Source organism: Myripristis murdjan, chromosome 17, assembly GCF_902150065.1.
Source record: "Myripristis murdjan chromosome 17, fMyrMur1.1, whole genome shotgun sequence".
NCBI classification, from domain to species: domain Eukaryota; kingdom Metazoa; phylum Chordata; class Actinopteri; order Holocentriformes; family Holocentridae; genus Myripristis; species Myripristis murdjan.
The window spans coordinates 33,195,904-33,216,026 of NC_043996.1; the positions used below are offsets into that span (position 1 = coordinate 33,195,904).

Here is a 20,123-nt window from a genome sequence, read left to right on the forward strand (position 1 = left end):
ATGACCTGCACGCCGGGTCACATGACCTGCACGCCCGGTCACATGACCTGCACGCCCGGTCACATGACCTGCACGCCGGTCACATGACCTGCACGCCGGGTCACATGACCTGCACGCCCGGTCACATGACCTGCACGCCCGGTCACATGACCTGCACACCGGGTCACATGACCTGCACGCCGGTCACATGACCTGCACGTTGCGCGCACGACCTGCACGGCGCTCTCAGATTTGCTGAGTTTTGGGGTCGACCTGGCTCAGTGCAGCCTTGCAGCTGGACTTGGCGGCAGCTTGGTGGCAGAGGCTCTCACCTGCTGCTGCGTGCTGATTGGAGGAAAGCTCCAGTGTCACCTGTCAGTCATTCAGCCAGCGGAGGCTAACGCTGGCAGACATGTGTGCAACGAAAACAATCCATCAGACATAATAATCAGTCAATAAGAGGTGATGTGATAAAGTGTCAGCTGCTCTGTGAAGCTGCTGGTGGCTTCAGAGCTCCGGAGTCATTTTCTCCTGTGGGAACTCTGTTTACTGTTTGGACTCAGTCTGGCTGTCTAATCCCAACATAATCCATCAGAACCCAGAAATAATCCCATCAGATCAGAGCACATCCAGTCAGATTAGCTGCTGGTTTACAGGTTTACATGAGAGTCAGCAGGTCGCTGGGGAACCGATGTACTACAAATAGCAGCAGCAGCAGTAGTAGTAGTAGTAGTATTAGTAGTATTAGTATTAGTAGTAGTACTAGTAGTAGTAGTAGTCGTAGCAGTAGTAGTAGTATTAGAATTAGTAGTAGTAGTAGTAGTGGTAGTAGTGGTAGTAGTAGTAGTAGTATTAGAATTAGTAGTAGTAGTATTAGTAGTATTAGTCGTAGTAGTAGTAGTAGTAGTAGTAGTAGTAGTCGTAGTAGTAGTAGTAGTATTAGAATTAGTAGTAGTAGTATTAGTAGTTTTAGTCGTAGTAGTAGTAGTAGTAGTAGTACAATTATTATTATTATTTGTATTAGTAGTAGTAGTAGTCGTAGTAGTAGTATTAGTAGCAGTAGTATTAGTATTAGTAGTAGTATTAGTAATAGGCTAGTAGTACTAGTATTAGTAGTAGTAGTAGTAGTAGCATTATATTAGTAGTAGTAGTAATAGTATTATTATAATTATTATTATTATTGTTATTATTATTATTATTATTAGTAGTAGTAGTAGTAGTAGCATTAGTAGTAGTAGTAGTAGTAGTGGTATTAGTAGTATTGGTAGGATTATTATTATTAGTAGTAGTAGTCGTCTTAGTAGTAGTAGTGGTATTAGTAGTATTGGTAGTATTATTATTATTAGTAGTAGTAGTCTTCATAGTAGTAGTAGTGGTATTAGTAGTATTGGTAGTATTATTATTAGTAGTAGTAGTAGTCATCACAGTAGTAGTAGTAGTAGTGGTAGTAGTAGCAGTAACAATGCTAGCTGTATTTGTAGTGTTGGCAGTTGTTCAGTGTTTCAGATTAACAGGTTTAGACGTTGTCAGCAGGTCTGCATCAAATCGAGACTTTAACTCTAGATCACCTCAGTTTTCCTGTCACTCAGGACGCTCTGTGCATGGCTTTGTGTTATGAGATGATAATACATGAGAGAATAATACATGAGATGATAATACATGAGATGATAATAAATGAGAATAATACATGAGATGATAATACATGAGAGAATAATAAATGAGATGATAATACATGAGAGGATAATAAATAAGATATAATTATTATTAATTTTGGGGTAATTTATTTTCTTTTTCCAATCTTTTTTTAGACTAATGTTTCATCTTTTCTCTCATGACTTAGACTGCTCTTTTATGTAATCCAGCTGGGCGATCCCACATTTCTCCACATCTGTCTGTCTGTCTGTCTGTGTGTGTGTCTGTGTGTCTGTGTGTGTGTGTGTTTCTGTCTGTGTGTCTGTCTGTCTGCTCTGAGTCTTGTGTTGCTGCTGAGCGTCAGATGAACAAATGAACACATGAACACATGAACAGATGAACAGAGGAGTAGATGAACAGATGAACACATGAACAGATGAACAGAGGTTAGCTCTCTGTGTCTGTGAGTGTCCAGCTGCTGAGTCCAGATGTGTTGGAGGGACAAAGCAGCCGTTCTCACTCCTCTGTTTGAGTCTCAGTCTGTTAAATGGAGCTCTGTGTGGAAATGGAAATGTGCAGGGAGAGTCCCAGCACACACACACACACACACACACACACACACACACACACACTGTGGCCCTGTTGTGCCACTTCCTGCCATGAGTGTGTATGAGTGTGTGTGTGAGTGTGTGTGAGTGTGTGTGTGTACAGTGTGAATCACAGTGAGTAAGCCGGCGTGTAGCGACCTGCAGCAGCTCGGCCTCAGCAGCAGATAAATAGCGGCGGCGGCAGGTCGAGGCTGTTTTTTCTCTTCACGACTCCACAGGAACAGGATTTCTCCTCCTCCACTTCTTCTTCTTCTTTGATTTGATTTGTTTTGTGAAAAGCGACTGAGGGACGATGAGCGGCCGCCTGATCCGCCTGGCCGGCCTGCTGGCTGTGCTGAGCGCCGTGCAGGCCACCTACACCTGGCACTGTGAGTCCTGTGTGTGTGTGTGTGTGTGTGTGTGTGTGTGCTGTTTGAGCTCTGTTTAAAGATAACAGTTTGAGTTTGCAGAGTTTGGGCTGTGAGGCGTTCAGGTGTCCTCTGGTGCTCATGGAAACCCCTGGAACCTGAGAGGTGGTGGATCTGATCAAACATCTGGATGTGTTCAGGAGCTTCTGGGAAATGAAGTTTTTTGTGAGGCTGCGTGTTCAGCTCATAAATGACGTTCAGAGCTCCGTGTGCAGGTGTTGCTCACCTGGGACGTGTTTCTGTCGTACCTCAGCGCCTCAACAAAGTCCTGGTCTGAGACGTTGACTTGGTTTTTGGAAGTGAGAGCAGAGTCCAGCGTCCTGAGAAGGTGTTTCTGCCTCGGCGGCTGTTTGGACGTTGCTGACCCGTGTGTGTGTGTGTTTTTTTTTACATGTTGTATAACGTGCTGAGGGTGTGTGTGTTCTGACACGTACAGACATCAGGGGAGAGGTCCTTTAAAAACCCTGGAAAGTGATTTTCCCTGGAGAGCAGGAGGCTGCTCGCTGACAGCTGGTTATGATTTATCAGACTGAAGTTTTGGTCTGAATTAGATTCTTAGGTTCAGATATTTATAACAATAATTTAAAAAATATAAAATAACAGACTTTATCTATACGGCACTTTTCATAAAGAAAAAAAAATTACAAAATCCTCCACAGCAAAACATAAAACACACATTATTATGCATGAAAACATGATTTGAAGCCTCTGGTGCATGGCGGTCACTGCAGTGGACAGGTGTTTTAAAGTCATTTTCTCCTAAATGCAGTGGTTTCTATGGTGGAATTGCATATCAGCTGTTAGAATGCTCTCTGCTGCTCCCCTCCATTGAGCTTCATGCAGAGACTGTCAGTTCTTGTTGCTGAAAACATATTAATACCAGTATGATGACATGGTAATACCAGTCCCGCATCTTAAAGAAGTATGGAGACTCAGAAATGTTCATGCCCTAAGAAGAGTAAAAACACATGAGAAGAAAAAATCTTGACTCAGGCTTTTATAATTCATGCATGAAAGGGTTAAAAGTTATTAATGATAATGGAGAAACACAACAAGGTGTTTTAAAGAGACAGAAAGCGTGTGTGTGTGTGTGTGTGTGTGTGTGTTGATGTGTCAGAGATGCAGAAATGTTCGTTTGTGTGATCAGTGGAGCTGAACGCTGCATTTTAATACACTGGGGGGTAAAAAAGGGGCATCAATATTAAAGGTGCATTACGCAAAAATTCTCAAGGATGGTTCCATTGAGACTAAACTGATAAAAAAAAAAAAATCTGGATGTGAGATTTGTTGAGTCTACATGGTTCTCACTGCCAGCCTGATAAACTTCATGCTTACTCCTCATTTTTTTGTCGGTTGAGTCTAAACGGTCCTCACTGCATCAGTGATGTGTAATGTGTGTGTGCAGTGTGTTTGCAGTGTGTTTGCAGTGTGTGTGCAGTGTGTTTGCAGTGTGTGTGCAGTGTGTGTGCAGTGTGTTTGCAGTGTGTTTGCAGTGTGTGTGCAGTGTGTGTGCAGTGTGTGTGTGTGTGTGTGTGTGTGCAGCAGAGTGGACGTCCTGGCGTCAGAAGGAGCCTCAGCGCTGCAGCCACGCCCGGCTCACTAACTCTCCTTCCCACAATCCTCTGCAAACTTTCCACACACACTCTCTCTCTCTCACATAGAGAGAGGTCCCTTCATCTTAAAGGGACACTTCACCCAAAATCATTAGGAAAGCCACAGTGTGTGTGTGTGTGTGTGTGTGTGTGTGTGTGTGTGTGTGTTTGTATGAGCCAGAGTGAGCGAGCAGCATGAAGCCTCATGGTCACTTCAGCTCTTTGACTGCTGCTGTGTTCTCTGACCTGATCTCACTCTTCCCTGATGGGAGCTACTATAAACTCCTTTATCTGCTCCAAACTGGATATTTCGTACAAGATCAGGAAATAATTGATAAACTTGGCTGTGCACTTATCTAAATCTATATTTACATATTTTTTCCTTGCTGCTTTCTGTATGTACAGTTCAGTTATTTATTTTTTCCCCACATTATATGACACTTGTTGGGTTTCAGTGTCCCTCCAATTATTGTTTATTGTAATTTCTTCTTTGTCGGTTATGTATATATGGGGGAAATGATATTGGTTTGGCGCCCTCTTGTGGCTGGGTACAAAGCCTTGGATTGTGAGGTGAAACGCCGCGGCTGGTAAATAGTTCCAGCTGTGTTTTTTTTGGGGCCCTGAGGAAGACTGAGAGTGGATACGCGTCGGTCTGTTTAGTCGCCTTGCTCACGTCATAAATCATCATTTTGCTTCATTCAAACATGGAGTGTCTGCATCAGGCGAGACCTCCAGGGTTTTGTTTCTAAAAGGACTTTGAGCCGCCGTGCAGCTGGCGTATAAGACCTGAAGCCTTTTCAGTGTTTTAGGAACGCTGAGCTGTCTGATGTCTGACGAGTGAAGATAAAATGCGCGTCACACGCAGAAGATGGAGATCTTTGATGCTGGACGGCTGGAAACTGTGAAAGACAGCTGGGCCAATGGAGGTCAGACGCTCCGATCAGGAGCATTTGACCTTGACTTTCCCTGATTTCATTCTGCCAGCAGGTTTTTTTTTACTTTGTTTGGAGAAAAACAAAAGCTGAAGCCTGAAGATAAGGAGTGAGCGGGCTGCTGAGGCGGCGCCATGGTCCAGACGAGTTCCTTGGTGTTTCGTGGCCTCAGTGATGAGTCAGCTGATGTTTGATCACGGTGACCGCAGGCTCCCGGCTGCTGTCGCGACATGAAATCCCTGATTCAGAATCAGTCATGTCTGCTGTGGTGAGCCTCGCCTGACCCAGGCAGACAGACACACCTGAACACACCTCGCCTTCCCTCCTCAGGGAGCTGATTTTCCTGCACAGATCCTGATATGAAAACATCATCCATCTCCCCTCCACCTCAGCCCAACAGGGCGGGGCGGGGACTGTTACCAAGAATTCATGGCTGCAGCTCGTTCCAAAACACTGACACAGATACCAGACCACAGCGGAACCACAGGGAACTATGTTCTGCCAAAGAACTAGAGTTCTCATCGGGCCTGAAAATTAAGACCTGGGCCATACTGGGCCAGCCCGAGGCCCTACCCTACCCTACTAATTAGCTGAACTTTAGACCCGACAGCCCGATAAAGCCCGGAAAAAAGAAAGGAGAGGAGAAAAAAAAAAGATCGCCAAATTCGCCATTATTTAGCAGCGCCGGTGGCTCAAATTCTAGTAGCAGTGAGAGAACGGACATAATAGTTGGCGAAAGGCAGCTTCACCACAGAACCAGAACCTGAAGCCCTATACCCTACCCGACCAATTCACATACATTTTAGGCGGTTCGGGCAGAATTTGAGAACTCTACAAAAAAACATGTCAGTTCATATTTATCCGCCTCAAAAGTGTTCTGCACAGCAGCCCTGGTTCTCCGTGGAGGCTGTTTGGAGGTTGTTTGGAGGCTGTTTAGAGGCTGTTTGGAGGCTGTTTGGAGGTTGTTTGGTAGCTGTTTGGAGGCTGTTTGGTGGCTGTTTGGTGGCTGTTTGGAGGCTGTTTGGTGGCTGTTTGGTGGCTGTTTGGTGGCTGTTTGGTGGCTGTTTGCAGGGCGAGCTGAGTGTTTTTCCTGGGCAGAGCCGAGCGGTGACGTGCTGCAGCCTGCTGATCTGATCTGAGGTCAGTGTGGTGACACCGCCCTGTAGGCTCAGACTCTGCTGCTGCGACCACATGACACACCACACCACAGGCTGGTTTTTACATTTTTTCCTGAAGTCGTTTGAAAAAAATCAAGTTGCAGAGTGCACCTTTCTTTTTTTTTTTTTTTTTTTATCATAATGTCATTTCCACTGTGAGTTAAAGCAGCGAAACCTCAACCTCCAGCTTCACCAGTTCACTAACTTTCACTTTTCCCTTAAAGATGACACTCCTCCTTCACTGAGAAGGCTTACAGAAGCTGTGTAGACAGATGAAGGGATTTTTCATCCTTTTTTAAAATGATAAAGATGCGATGAACTGAGTGAATGTGCTGTTGCTGCATGATTCTGTGTGGTTGTGATTTCACCATGTTTAAATACTACTAACACTATTACTGTGACCAATAATAATAATTATTATAACAATATAAGCACCTACAAATGATCTAAAAGCATAATTTACAATGTAAGTAAAAAATGAAAGGGTGTATTAATAAGGAAACATGTTTAAAATAAGTGGTTAAAAATAAATAGAAATATAATCTATACACATGAAAAAGAAAGAATGAAATTTGAATCTAAAAACTTGAGATGTTAATGAGCGCTGCCGTCTTCGCTCCGCAGCGACGATGCGTTGTCTGTGCAACGGGAAATCTCGGTACTGCCTGCGGGACGCCTGGGGCCTGCGCTGCGTCGACTGCCAGGGCAACACGGAGGGCCGCCACTGCGAGCGCTGCAAGGACGGCTTCTACCAGCAGGGGGCGCGGCAGGACTGCATGCCCTGCGGCTGCCACGGCGCAGGTGAGACACACACACACACACACACACACACACACACACACACACACACACACAGAAATAGAGGACTGTATGACAGTATCTGATGTGTTGTTTTTTAATGATTTCTAGTGAGTCATTTGGAAATACATAAATAAATGATTCAATAAACCTTAGTTTAAAAAAAAGGAGCAAATTGAGAATAACCCTAACCCTAACCCAAATAAGTTTGTGGAAATGGCCAGAGCACAGGCAAAGAGAAAAACAAAAAAAAAAGGAAAAAAAGATTTAAAAAATCAAAAATATGTTAGCAAAAAATACCAGAACAAAAAAAGTTAAAAAAAAAAATAATAAATAAATAAAAAATAAATAAAAAATAAGCAAATTAAGTCAGCAAAAATTGGTAGAACACCAGTAAAAACAAAAACAAAAAAACAAACAAACTGGTCAGTGGAGCTTTATGGATGTAGAAATTTCTGATTTCTGACAAAAAAAAAATGCATCTGGGGTTTTTGTAGCATCCCATGACTCCCCTGTCTCCAGGCTGGGACCCCCTGCAGGTCAGGAGCCACAGTTTGAAAACCACTGTAACATTACATGACAAAACAGACACTCATGAGTCAGAGCTGATGTGCCTTTGAGCCAGGCAGTGACGCCTCAGCTGCTTCAGAGTCACAGAGTGGCTGCCTCCCGGTTTGGGACGTCCCATGTGAGCCTCATGTGTGTTCTTTCTGCTCTCGCTCTCTCTCTCTCTGTGTGTGTGTGTGTGTGTGTGTGTGTGTGTGTGTGTGTGTGCAGGCTCGGTCAGCGCGCGGTGTGACAGCAGGGGGCGCTGCAGCTGTAAGGAGGGCGTGTCAGGAGACAAATGTGACCGTTGCCGTGACGGCGTGATGGGACCGGACGGCTGCAGGCAGAGGTGAGGGGCGGAGACTTCATCACAGACTTTATTATTATTTTTCTTTAATTATTGTCTCCTTTAACCCTTTGAATCCCAGACAGACTCGCCTGATTCCTGCCAAAAACATCAGAGGAAAGACAATGAGCAACTTCCCAAGAAACGGCCCCAAAAATTTACAAGAAAAAAATCAAAGGTTACAGGAAAATTATCTTTAAAAAGACAAGAAAAAAGAAAAAAAGAAAAGACAAAAGAAAGAAAGAAATGGAAAATTACCTGAAATTTTTTCAGACAAAAAGGAGTGAGAGAGAATCATTAGAAACTTTTACAAAATATTGTAATATTATATAAATTTTACTATGAATAGTATCATAATATTATTTGTATGTATTTAAAATTACATATTACAGGAAAAAAATGTCTTCTTTTTTGGCTTATTTTCAGGCCATTTTTTGTTTGTTTTGTCTTTTTTATTTTTTTCTTTCATTCTGTTGTTTATGTACTTTTTTCATTGATTTTTTGGATCATTTTCTTGTAACTTGTTGCTCATTTCTCACTCATGTTTGGGTCGCCCAAGTTTTTCAAAGCAATCAAACCAATCTGACATTACATCATCAACCTGTCAGTCATATTTAAATCAGGCCGTTTGTCTCGTTGTGTTCTATAATCTGAGGATGTTTGTTTTAATAATTTGACACTGATGTTTATAATATTTAGTAAACACAACATCATTACTGACAAAGAATCCAGCCGCTCTGTTGTGTTCGCTGTCAGAATTTCTTTGCGGTTGTTTGTTGTTTTGTTGTTGTTGTTTTCTGTGTTTTTTGTTTGGCTTTTCAGTATAAAAGCTGACTTCCTGTTTCTGTCTCAGTCGTCAGCCCAGACAGGAAGCGGAAACGCCGGCGTGTTTCTGTTTCGGCCACAGCAGCCGCTGCTCGGCCACGCCCGGCTTCTCCGTCCACAACATCACCTCCGACTTCAGCACAGGTAGGCCCACGCCGCTTCACAATAAGAGACCCTGACTCCCTCACACTGTTCTGCTTCACAATAAGAGACCCTGACTACTTCACACCACTCTGCTTCAAAGTAAAAGACACAGACAAAAACCTACTGCCATTCTGCTTCACAATAAAAGACTCTGAGCACAACCTTCCATTGCTCTGCTTCACAATAAAATACCCAGGACTACATCACACTGCTCTCCTTCACAATAAAAGACCACAGCAACAACATTACACTGCTTTGCTTCACAATAAAAGACCCTCAGCGATAGACAAAGCTACTGTTTAAAATAATACACCAGGGATTTTAAGGTTCAATGAAGTTTGACCTTGTGTGTGTGTGTGTGTGTGTGTGTGTGTGTGTGTGTGTGTGTGTGCAGGTGTGGATGGCTGGCATGTAGCCACAGCGCAGGGCGTCGCCCTGGACGACGTGAGCTTCCGCTGGTCCCCAAAGTACAAAGACATCGAGGTGATCTCCAAGAACAGCCAGCCGGTCTACCTGCACGCCCCAGGTGTGTCCTCCTGCCCTCTCCTGCCCTCCCCTCTCCTGCCCTCCCCTCTCCTGTCCTGTCCTCTCCTGTTCTTTGTTCTTTTCTTTTCTCTTTTCTTAACTGTTTCTTTTCTTCCGTTATTTTCTTTTCTGTTTGCTCCTATTTCTTTTCTTCTCATCTGTTTTTGTTTCTCTTGTGTTCTTTTCTTTTTTTGTCCTCCTCTCCTCTCCTCTCCTCTAAGCTGCTGTTCTTCTGTCTCTCCTCCAGCTCCCTTCCTGGGGAATCACTTGCTGAGTTACGGTCAGAACTTGTCCTTCTCTCTGCGTCTGGACCGCGGCGTTCGCCGTCCGTCCACCAGCGACATCATTCTGGAAGGTTCCGGCCTGCGAGTGTCGGCCTCGCTGGGCGACCTCCGCTCCATCGTGCCCTGCGGACAGAAGATCACCTACAGCTTCAGGTCAGATACCTGGGAGGGGGCGTGGCCTGCTGGTGTGACGGGCGTGGCATGTGGTCATGGCTCCGCCCCTCGCAGGAGGGCGAGCTGACAGTTTTTATGCCTCTGAGCCCGAAAGATTTGAAAACCTCAATGATGTAACATGTCAGTTGTCTTGATGTGGTAACTCTTTCAAACTGGGGTCCGGGGAACCCCGGGGGTCCTTGAGGGTCCTTCAGGGGTCCACACCAAATGAGGAAGAGCTTAAACGCTTCCTTTCACGAGCATTTAATCACAAGAAATCACAAAGAAACTTAAATACATCACTTCACTAATTATAAACATAGGTTTCTTGTAATAATTTCTATAACTATTTTGTTGCAAATTTATTGCTAATTTTCTGGTCTTTTTTTTTTTTTTTCCCAATTTACTCATTGTCCTCTCCCCATCTTTTTGAGAGAGAAAAAGTGAATTTTCTGGGGAAAAGGCTGAAAAAACGTACACATGACCAGAAAGCCTATATTTATAGCCTAATTATAATAAATTATAGTAACTTTCTCCTCTGTTCTGTTCTGTATCGCAGAAAGTGTTTTTCATAAAGATCATGTTACCACTGTCAGTCAAAGTGTGTAACTGTGTGTGTGTGTGTGTGTGTGTGTGCTGTGCAGGCTGGACGAGCGGCTCAGCTGCAGGTGGAGGCCTCAGCTGTCCAGCCTGCAGTTCCAGATGCTCCTGCAGAACCTCACCGCCATCAAGATCCGAGCCACGTTTGGTGAAAATGGTGAGTTCATATTTCAGATGTGACGTAAACAGCTGAGAGGCTGCTCGCAGCTCAGTGTTAGGATCATAACCCTGATGACGCTGCGTCCTTGCAGGCCGTGGTTACCTTGACAACGTGCAGCTGGTGTCGGCGCGGCGGGGCGACGGCGTGCCAGCGGGCTGGGTGCAGAGCTGCCGCTGCCCGCTGGGCCACCAGGGCCAGTTCTGCGAGCGGTGTGCCTCAGGGTTCAAACGTCGGGTCCCTGAACTTGGAGCCTTCAGCGACTGTGAGCCCTGCCACTGCCGGGGCGGGAAGTGCGACCCGGAGACAGGTGGGTGGACCAATCACATCGCTGCTCTGTGGAAACATCAGGACTGCACACTCTGCTTTTTGTAATATAATCAGCTGACTGTCTATTCTTTGTCTTAAATACATTACTTACATACATTTTTCTCCTGAACCTCTGAAGTGCTTCATGTTTCAGGCGATGGTAAACCCAGTTACAAAAAGAAATTTTATGATTTGTTTGGCCATCATTCTGGAGTTTCATCATCATCATCCACCAAGATGTGAGCGCTCCTGAGAGCCACCTGCTGCTCTGTCTCAGTGTTTCCTGCACCAGACAAATGAAGCAAATTTATTCTCTTAAATCAAACTGAAAGGGATTTAAATGGATGGAAATCAGTTTGTTCATTCATTCCCCAAAAGAGTCGTTCAATTAGCCTACCACGTGTGATTTTTTTTTTTAATTCTCAGTTTCTCGACTGCACTAACAGTGTTTTCCAATATTTCATACATTTCATACCAGATTCATATATAATAACTGAGCACTATAGCCTACATTAGACGTGCACGGCTGATTTTCCTTCACTCTCTACTTTTTGTATTTTCCTTTCTCCAGTCCGCCTGTCTGCCTGTTTGCCCTGCTGTCTGTGTTTCAGTAGGCCTATTTTCCCATATGCCCCTGCAGGTGACTGTTACTCTGCGGACGAGACGCCGGGAAGCTCCAGCTGTCCGCCCGGGTCTTACAGGGACCCCCTGCGGCCGCTGATCTGTCTGCAGTGCCCCTGTCCCGCCGGAGAGTCCTGCTCGCTGGACGCCGCGACCCGCCGGGTCCTCTGCGGCGGCTGTCCGCCCGGCACCACCGGTACGTCCAGACAACCATGATCATTCATCAGCAGGCATCACGACGTTTGGTTTAGCAATAAATTATTCTGGGAACTGAGGTTTCTCTGTGAATAGGCAGAGTGTCTGGTGTCCATAGTAATAATAATAACTTTATTTCATATGCGGCAAACATACAAGGACAAGATGTTATTCAGATATGTTCGTAATCAGAATCACAGTCATAATCAAACTCGTTCATAATTTATTTGTGTTTTTCTGTAGTGCTTTCCCCAGTTTTTTCCAAAGTCTTTTTTTCCATGGAAGGCATGAAGTGAGAATAAGAAGGAGAAAAAAAATCTTGAATACAATAAAAATCGATCATAGAAAAAAAAAAAAAATCAGACATGACCTCCATCAGAATTAACAGATGTGACGGGGAGGGGAGCGTCTGCTTTGATTCAGATGGAGGTCATGTCTGATTTTTTTTTTTTTTTTTTACTGATCAGTTTCATGGTATTTGAGATTGTTTTTCTCCTCCTCGTCGTGCATTCCTCTCATCTCACGGCTTCCTGTAAAACACCTCGTTGAGCTGTGCATTTGGAGGAGCTCTGCGGAGAGAGAGGCCAGGTGAGCTCGTCCATGTTGTGTGATGCAGGTGTCTCTGCTCTGTCCTGCAGGCTCCGGATGCAGCGTCTGTCAGAGCGGTTTCTATGGCAACCCGGCAGCCGGCGGATGCCAGCCCTGCAGGTGTAACGGCCACGTGGACCTGAGCAGGGTGGGAAGCTGCGACCCCGCCACCGGAGAGTGTCTGCAGTGTGCCAACAACACCAGAGGGGGGCAGTGTGAGGCCTGCCTGCCCGGCTTCTTCCACCGGCGGCCCGCAGACGCCTGCCAGCGTAAGAGCCACAGCCACAGCTCCGAGCTGCTTAATGCCCCGTTACAGAGGCTCAGAAACCTGAACCAGCATCACTGATCCGACCTTCAAACGAATCAGTTTCTGATTATTAAATTGAAAAAAGTTTTTAGGAATTTTGATTTTTTTCCCCTGCTAATTTTCAGGTCATTTCTTGCTAATTTGCTCACCAGCCCTTTCCCACAGGATTTTGCTCAGATTTGAAAAGGTGAAACTGCTATGACACAAGAAATATTTTAACATTGTGTTTTAATCTCACCACTTTGACTTCATGCCACAAGCAGAAATTCATAATGAACACAAACAAAACTCTTCTGCCCTCCGAGTCGCCTGTGGGGGGCGCTCACACCATTGTGTTCATACCATCATCCAGCTGATTAGTCATTGCTTTGTATTTGCTGAGCATGTGAGTCCTCCCACAGTGTTTGATTAGCAGCTGGAACCACAGTGGCTCTGATAAAGCATGAGTTCCCACAATCCATCTGATATGAAGCTGGGCTTTGAATTCCACTTCCCTCCTCTTTGAAGAATAGTGAGATATCTGTGTTCAGGTTTTTGTACAGCCTCTTGTAGACTTTCTATCACTGTGTGTCTAGAGCACAGTAGTAGAGAGCTGTGTCTGCCAGGGTTAGGCCTGTTATGGTGAGTTCAGTGGATGTGACGCTTGTTTTGGATTGATAACGTGTATCAGGAATATATTGACGATCACTCCATGACTTGGCTCCTTTCTTCAATATGAACTGAGGAGCCTGGTCAGACTGATGTCTGTACCAGTGAAGGTAAATTTGACTGTAACTAGTTTGATAGGAGCAGGTGAGTGTGACAGATTGCCCCTCTGTCCCACTGACTTCATCTTGTACAGGAGAGATGTCGTCTGCAGCTGTTAGCCCTGGAAAAAGTGGAGAAAATCAAGCCATTAGACTAACATTGTCCATGAGGCTGAGAGGAGAAGACAGTGGAAAATGTCCAGTGTCCAGTGTTCCTCTATGGCCAGCAGCAGCTCAAGTGTTGAGAGAGTTGACTGGAGCTGAGATCACAACATGACTAGTTTGTGCATGACTGCTTGACACAGACATGTAGATGAGTGTGGCTTTTCACTGCCTGCTGTCTGATGTCAGCCTGTAGCATACAGGGAGTTATCTCCAAGCTAACAAATGACAGCAGATATGCCATGTTCTGCTCCTGTGGAATCTGCACATCAACAACAAATAGAGCTTGATGAGCTGGAGAAAGCTTTCTATATTGCTAGAAACAGGTGGATCAAAGTGTGATGCTGTCTATCATACCAAAGAGAAGTGCAGCAAGAATAATCCACAGCCAGTGTTCCATCTCTACAACAAGGTCTAAAGCAACAGGAGAAACTAGCTGATGTTCAGCATTCAGTGTGAGAGTTGTTCTCTTCATGGCAGCAGTTTTTAATGACAGAATGGTCCAACAGGGCAACAACAGAGCAACGCCTGCTGGGTCATGTCGCCCTCTAGTGGAGGAGAAGAGTTCAACTCAAGTTTTGAGAGAGAGACAAATTCAGGACACAGACGACAGGGAACTTTACATGAAACACTCGGAGAAAACAGGACAATGAAGAGAAACCACACACACACACACACACACACACACACACACACACACACACGTAGATGGTTAAAAATTGATAAAGTTATGGAGCACTACAGGCTGCAAGTTTATAAAATTACAAAAAAAGTTTCTATTGATTTATTAGTATTTTATATTGAAAGGTCGGGTCACTGATGCTGCATCAGATTTCCTTCCTCATTTTGCTTTGGACCCTCTGGAAGACCCTCAGGGACCGCTGGGGGTCCCCAGACTCCACTTTACACACTGAGTGAGGCCTCTTGTGAAGCTCATGGACCCTGTGTGTGTGTGTGTGTGTGTGTGTGTGTGCTGCAGCGTGTGAGTGTGACCCTCAGGGCTCGCTGGCGGCTCAGTGTGACGATGGCGGCCGCTGTGAGTGCAGACCGGGCTACGAGGGCCTCAGGTGCCACCGCTCCGCCTGTCCCGCCTGCTTCAACCCCGTCAAGACCAAGGTTTGTCTGCCAGGAGTGTGTGTGTGTGTGTGTGTGTGTGTGTGTGTGTGTGTGTTGCGTGTGTGTGACCTGTGCTCTCTGTGCAGATGGAGCTGTACGCTGTGAAGCTGCAGGAGCTGCAGGCTCTGTTCTCCCGGCTGGACGGCGGCGTGCGGCCGGACGGCGACCAGCAGCTGGACAGGAAGCTGCGAGCGGCCGAGCAGCAGCTGACGGAGCTGCAGCGCACCGCCCTGCGCCTCGCAGGCAAGACACCAAACAACTTTATTAATGTCACACAAACCCCCTTCATTAACTCATTTTATTACCTCTTAATTAACTTTAATTGACTCCTTTAATTGACTGATGATGTCACTCTGTACTTCCTGTGCCCGGCAGACATGGAGAAGGTTCTGCAGGAGCGGCTGTCATCCATCAGCCGCAGCCAGCTGGCCGAGGACCGCGACCTGCAGGCCATCGCCGCCGCTGCCGCCGCCACCCGGCGACGAGAGCGGACGTACGAGTCCAAGGTGGACGACGTCCAGAAGCTGATCGACGACATGAGGCGCAGACTGAAGGAGGCCAAGCTCAGCATCCCATCAGCTGTAAGCATGTCACGTTAGCCTGCAGGGGCAGCCGGGAGGTTAAAGGTGCATTACACAAATTTCTGCAGGTCGAATGAAGTGAGGATGATTGAGACTCAACTGACAAAAACCTACAATAAACTCAACCTCCCTAAAACTACAGTGAAATAAAACTGTGGAGGAAAGTGTTTCTGTTCTTTCAGGCAAAATCCAATCTGATCCTAGGTCAGCCCCTCTGAGACATGCCTGTCGGAAAATATTCTACCAACGACTGACTGGGAGGAGTCATTTTCAGAAGAGAAAAAAATAAAACTGTAAACAAACCTTGAAAAATAAAAATAAAAACCAAAGTCAAACTGTGATCTAAAAGCTGAAACTAACGAAAACTAAATTTAAAAAATTCAAATTACCCTGCTGAGAACCATGTAGACTTTCTTTGTTTTTTTTTGTCGGTTGAGTCTAAAGGGTCCTCACTTTGATGGCCTCAGTTATGTGTAGTGGACCTTTAAAGGGATATTCCAACACCTTGGGCAAAATCCTCGAACCCCGACTTCCCCAGACTCAGACCAGATGTTGGACACCATCTTCTCCTCTGGACGTCCAGTGGTTCAGCTCCAATGGGTAGCATTTCCTGTTAGCTTAGCATAAAGACTGGAAGTCTATGGGAGTCGTTAGCCTGGCTCCGTCACAGTCTGGAGGGGGCTGCTTTGCCCAAAACATTGGACTGTTCTTAGAATCTGCAAAAATATATAACCTGAATTTAAGAACAGGCAAACACAGCTGCTGCTGCTGCTGCTGCTGATGATGCCTGTAGTGAAGGTGATGATGATGATGATGCCTGTAGTGAAGGTGATGATGATGATGATGCCTGTAGTGAAGGTGATGATGATGATGATGTTGATGAAGATGACTGGACAGTCTCTAACTGACTGTGTGTCTCTGTCAGGACGCCCCGCAGGGGGATGCTTCGGGTTCAGGCGACGCAGCTTCGGGTTCGGGGGATGGAGCTCCGGCCTCAGAGGTCCTGTCCTCTCTGGCACAGAAAGCTACAGAGCTGGCTGACAGGTGAGACACACACACACACACACACACACACACACACACACACACACACAGACGGACAACACTAACAAGACAACAGGCTGGCAGCAGCTCCTCCCATGGGACAGACTCCAGTAAACCGTCCATCACCCTGTCCCAAAATAATCAGCTGTGTTATTTTCGGGGAGCGGAGCCCGGGCTAACTCCTGTGTGTGTGTGTGTGTGTGTGTGTGTGTGTGTGTGTGTGTGTGTTGTGTTTTTCCCATCAGCCACCAGGAGAAGGCGAGCGCGGTGGAGCGCAGCGCCAACGAGGCGCTGGCCGACGCCCAGCAGAGCCTGGATCAGGTCCGCAAGCTCATGAACAAGGAGAACAAGGTGAAGGAGCTGATCGGAGACCTGAAGGACATGTGAGTTTCTCCTCTGACGTCCCGCTGAAGCTCGGGTTCTCAAAGCGGGGTCCAGGGTCCCCCGGGGGTCTGTGGTGGTCCTCCTCAAGTAATAGTTTAAATGCTTGTGAGAGATATTTAACGCAAGAAATCTCATCCAGCGTCACTGATCTGACCTTTAAATAGGCCTCTGTCATAAAGAAATTATACATGCAGTTTTCTGGTCATTTTGTAAACTTTTTTGTCTAATTTTTGGCAAATTTTCTGACCATTTTCCTGTATTTTTTTTTTTTTTGGCTTGTTTTGGGGTCATTTCTTGCTAATTTGCTCATCCTTTCCATGTTGTTTCGTTCACACTTGTCCCCGGCATGTTTTTGAGAGAAATCTGTTGAACACAAACCAAAACATCAGTTCATGTCAGAGTCCTGGGGGTGAAGTCGCTGCAGGCGGGGGTCCGGGGGCTCAGGAGGGTCCAGGACACGAGAAAGTCTGAAGCGCTGAGGCGTCAGCATGGAGCTCGCTCTGCAGAGTGTGTGCTGACGTGTGTGTGTGTGTGTGTGTGTGTGTGTGTGCAGGTATGATAACACCTCGGCGCAGGTGAAGGCTCTGGAGAACAAGGCCGGCCGGGTGAGCGGCGAGGCCAAGGGCGAGAGCAAGATGGCGGACGGCATGCTGAAACACATCGCCGCCATGGAGAAGCAAATCCCCGACGGCCTGAAGGTGACGGCTGCTGCCACGCCGCTGCAAACGTCACATTCACCACCAAATACACGATCATAACTGCTTAAAAACCATCAATCAAACTAACTGACACGCCTCGTGTTGCGTTCAGGAGCAGATGGATGCCGCGGTGGCCCGGCTGGACGGCCTGAAGGGGGCGCTGCAGGAGAACCTGACAGAGTTCCAGGATAAGCAGGACGACGTGGAGCAGGACAGGGCGGCTGTGGAGGATCTGCTGGCCCAGGCCAACGCCGCCCAGCAGGTAACTCACCTGGCCAGGCCGGGGGGGCGGGGGGGGTGCAGCCCAACATGCTTTACAATAAAGTGAAAAACAAGAGAATAAAAGAAAAACAGGAGATTTAAAATAAGTGCCAATACTTCATGACAAAACCGGGAGATCAACTGAAAAAACAAGAACAGAGGCAGAAATAAGTCTGTCAATAAGACAGACCTATATAACGGAGGATATAGAAACAGCAAAATATGTAGAAACAGAGGAAGCCATGAAACAATAAAATATATAAAAGTTTTTGCTGGCAGTTTGTGTAAAAGCGTTGGCAGAGCTCTCTGGAGGCAGACTCTCTGAGCTGCTGATGATGTGTGTGTGCTGCAGCCCCTCTCAGACATAACAGTGTTTCTGCTGCATGATATGATACTGTGGTAACGCAGCTGCTGACGTCCCTGCAGGACCTGGACCGGCTGCTGGCCCGGGCCAACGCCGCCAAGGCCGACACCCAGGCGGCGCTGCGCGGCATCGACAGCAACAAGGACGTGCTGGACCGGGCCCTGAACGCACTCCGAGGGTTCGACGAGCAGGTCGGCGGCAGCAAGGCGCAGGCCGACGCCGCCATCCAGAAGCTTCCGGGCATCAACGCCACCATCCAGCGAGCCAAAGAGGAGAACGCAGAGACCCTGTCCATCCTGGCCGGCGTGGACGAGGACGTGAGCGACGCCCAGGAGACCGTCGGCCTGCTGGACGACGCCGTCAGCGCACTCCAGGTAAAACCGGCAGCCAGGCAGCTAAAAATTATTCTGGGTAAAAGATACTGGTTATACAGATATTGGTTATTATATTGATTATTATACTGATCTTGGTTATTATGGAGAAATGTCTTTAGTTTTCGTCTCTGTCAGTTTATTTGGTTGTTCATTTTTAAACGGATATTTTGTTGATTTTTATAAAACAAGTTTTTCTGACCTTTTGAGTCAAACTCCTGGCAAATACTTCAAATTACAGAAAAAAAGACTAAAACCAGCACTGAACCGAGTTCACACTAAACTAAAACTAAGCTTCTTTAAAATTATAAAACTAAATGAAACTTCAGAAACCTGATTAAAACCAATCAAAGTGAACTGACGCTGAAAACAAGACGTCAAAACAAAGATAAAAGCCACAGAGAGATCAGAGCGGTCGTACCTGAGCTCCACGCCGGCTCACCTGGGGTTTCGTGTTGCCTTCAGGGAGCGGTCGACTCTTTGCCGTCTCACGCCGGTCTGGAGGAGAGCGCCACCAAGCTGAACAAGGAGGTGAAGGCCCTGCAGGAGGAGGCGGCGGCGGCGGATGAGGATCTGAGCGAGCGGCTGGACGAGGCGGCGAGGCAGCGGGACGACGCCAAGCAGGTACAAACACACCTGAGTCCGGCGCTCAGCGAGCACACGGCGGGGCTCTGGGGGTCAAAGGTCAGAGATAACCTGGGATGTGTTTTGTGTGCAGGCAGACGACGGGGCGGTCGGAGCGCTCAGCCACGCCCAGAACGCCAGAGACGCCGTGGGACAAACACTGAAGACCGTCAGCGACCTGCTGAGCGCGCTCAGTAAGAACAGCTGATCTCATCTGAACTCAACTGATTTGATTTGATTAGCTAAATATAAATAAAAATAGATATAAATATAAATACAAATATAAATATAAATAAATATAAATATAAATATACATATGAATAAATAAAAAATAAAAATAAAAATAAAAATAAAAATAAAAATAATAATAAAAATAAAAATAAATATAAATATAAATAAATATAAATATAAATGTACCTTCAGCAGCAGTTTCTGTCCCTCTCCTCTCAAGAGACGGGTCCATCTGTTCATTTGAAGTCAGATCCTCTGGCGCCCCCTGGTGGTCAGGAGATGTGCCTGCAGGTGCTGAGTGTGTGTGTCCTCTCTGTCCCCGCAGCGTCGCCGGGCAGCGTGGACGCCGAGCGGCTGAGCGAGCTGGAGGAGGCGGTGGCCGGCGCCCAGCGCAGCGTGGAGCGCGAGCTGCGGCCGCGGCTGGACGAGGTGGCGGAGCGCGAGGCGGCGCAGCGGCGGCGCCTCAGCGGCCTCAACCTCGACATCGACAGCGTCCTGCTGGACATCAGCAACCTGGAGGACATCCTGAAGGCCGTGCCCAACGGCTGCTTCAACCACCCCCCGCACGAGCACGCCTGAGCCGCCACGCACGCACACACACACTGACACACACACACACACACACTGATACACACACTGACACTGACACACACACTCACACACTTACACACACCAAAACACACTGACAGACACACTAACGCTGATATTCACACCACAACACACTGATACACACTGACACACACACATTCACTGATACACACACCACACCACAGCACACTGACACACGCACACACGCACACACACGCACACACACACGCACACACACTGCTCCTCTG

The 20,123-nt window shown here is 46.7% G+C and overlaps 1 protein-coding gene across 1 annotated transcript; it reads left to right on the top strand.

Annotated features, from left to right (window-relative positions):
* The first annotated feature begins 2,392 nt into the window (after positions 1 to 2,392).
* lamc2 (laminin, gamma 2) lies at positions 2,393 to 19,898 on the top strand. Its single transcript, XM_030074515.1, has 21 exons — positions 2,393 to 2,587; positions 6,932 to 7,108; positions 7,883 to 8,000; positions 8,851 to 8,966; positions 9,361 to 9,492; positions 9,739 to 9,928; positions 10,573 to 10,685; positions 10,780 to 10,995; positions 11,635 to 11,811; positions 12,449 to 12,667; positions 14,593 to 14,729; positions 14,816 to 14,972; positions 15,105 to 15,310; positions 16,236 to 16,354; positions 16,600 to 16,737; positions 17,292 to 17,436; positions 17,549 to 17,698; positions 18,124 to 18,435; positions 18,898 to 19,056; positions 19,151 to 19,250; positions 19,613 to 19,898. The coding sequence occupies exons 1-21, from the start codon at positions 2,512 to 2,514 to the stop codon at positions 19,864 to 19,866; spliced, it is 3,411 nt and encodes a 1,136-aa protein (XP_029930375.1). The 5' UTR covers positions 2,393 to 2,511; the 3' UTR covers positions 19,867 to 19,898.
* Positions 19,899 to 20,123: the final 225 nt, after the last annotated feature.

Coding starts and splice junctions, on each gene's coding strand:
- lamc2 (XM_030074515.1), top strand. CDS start 2,512: ATGAGCGGCCGCCTGATCCGCCTGGCCGGCCTGCTGGCTGTGCTGAGC. Junction 15,311..16,235: donor AGCTCAGCATCCCATCAGCT/GTAAGCATGTCA, acceptor TGTCTCTGTCAG/GACGCCCCGCAGGGGGATGC. Junction 17,699..18,123: donor AGGCCAACGCCGCCCAGCAG/GTAACTCACCTG, acceptor ACGTCCCTGCAG/GACCTGGACCGGCTGCTGGC.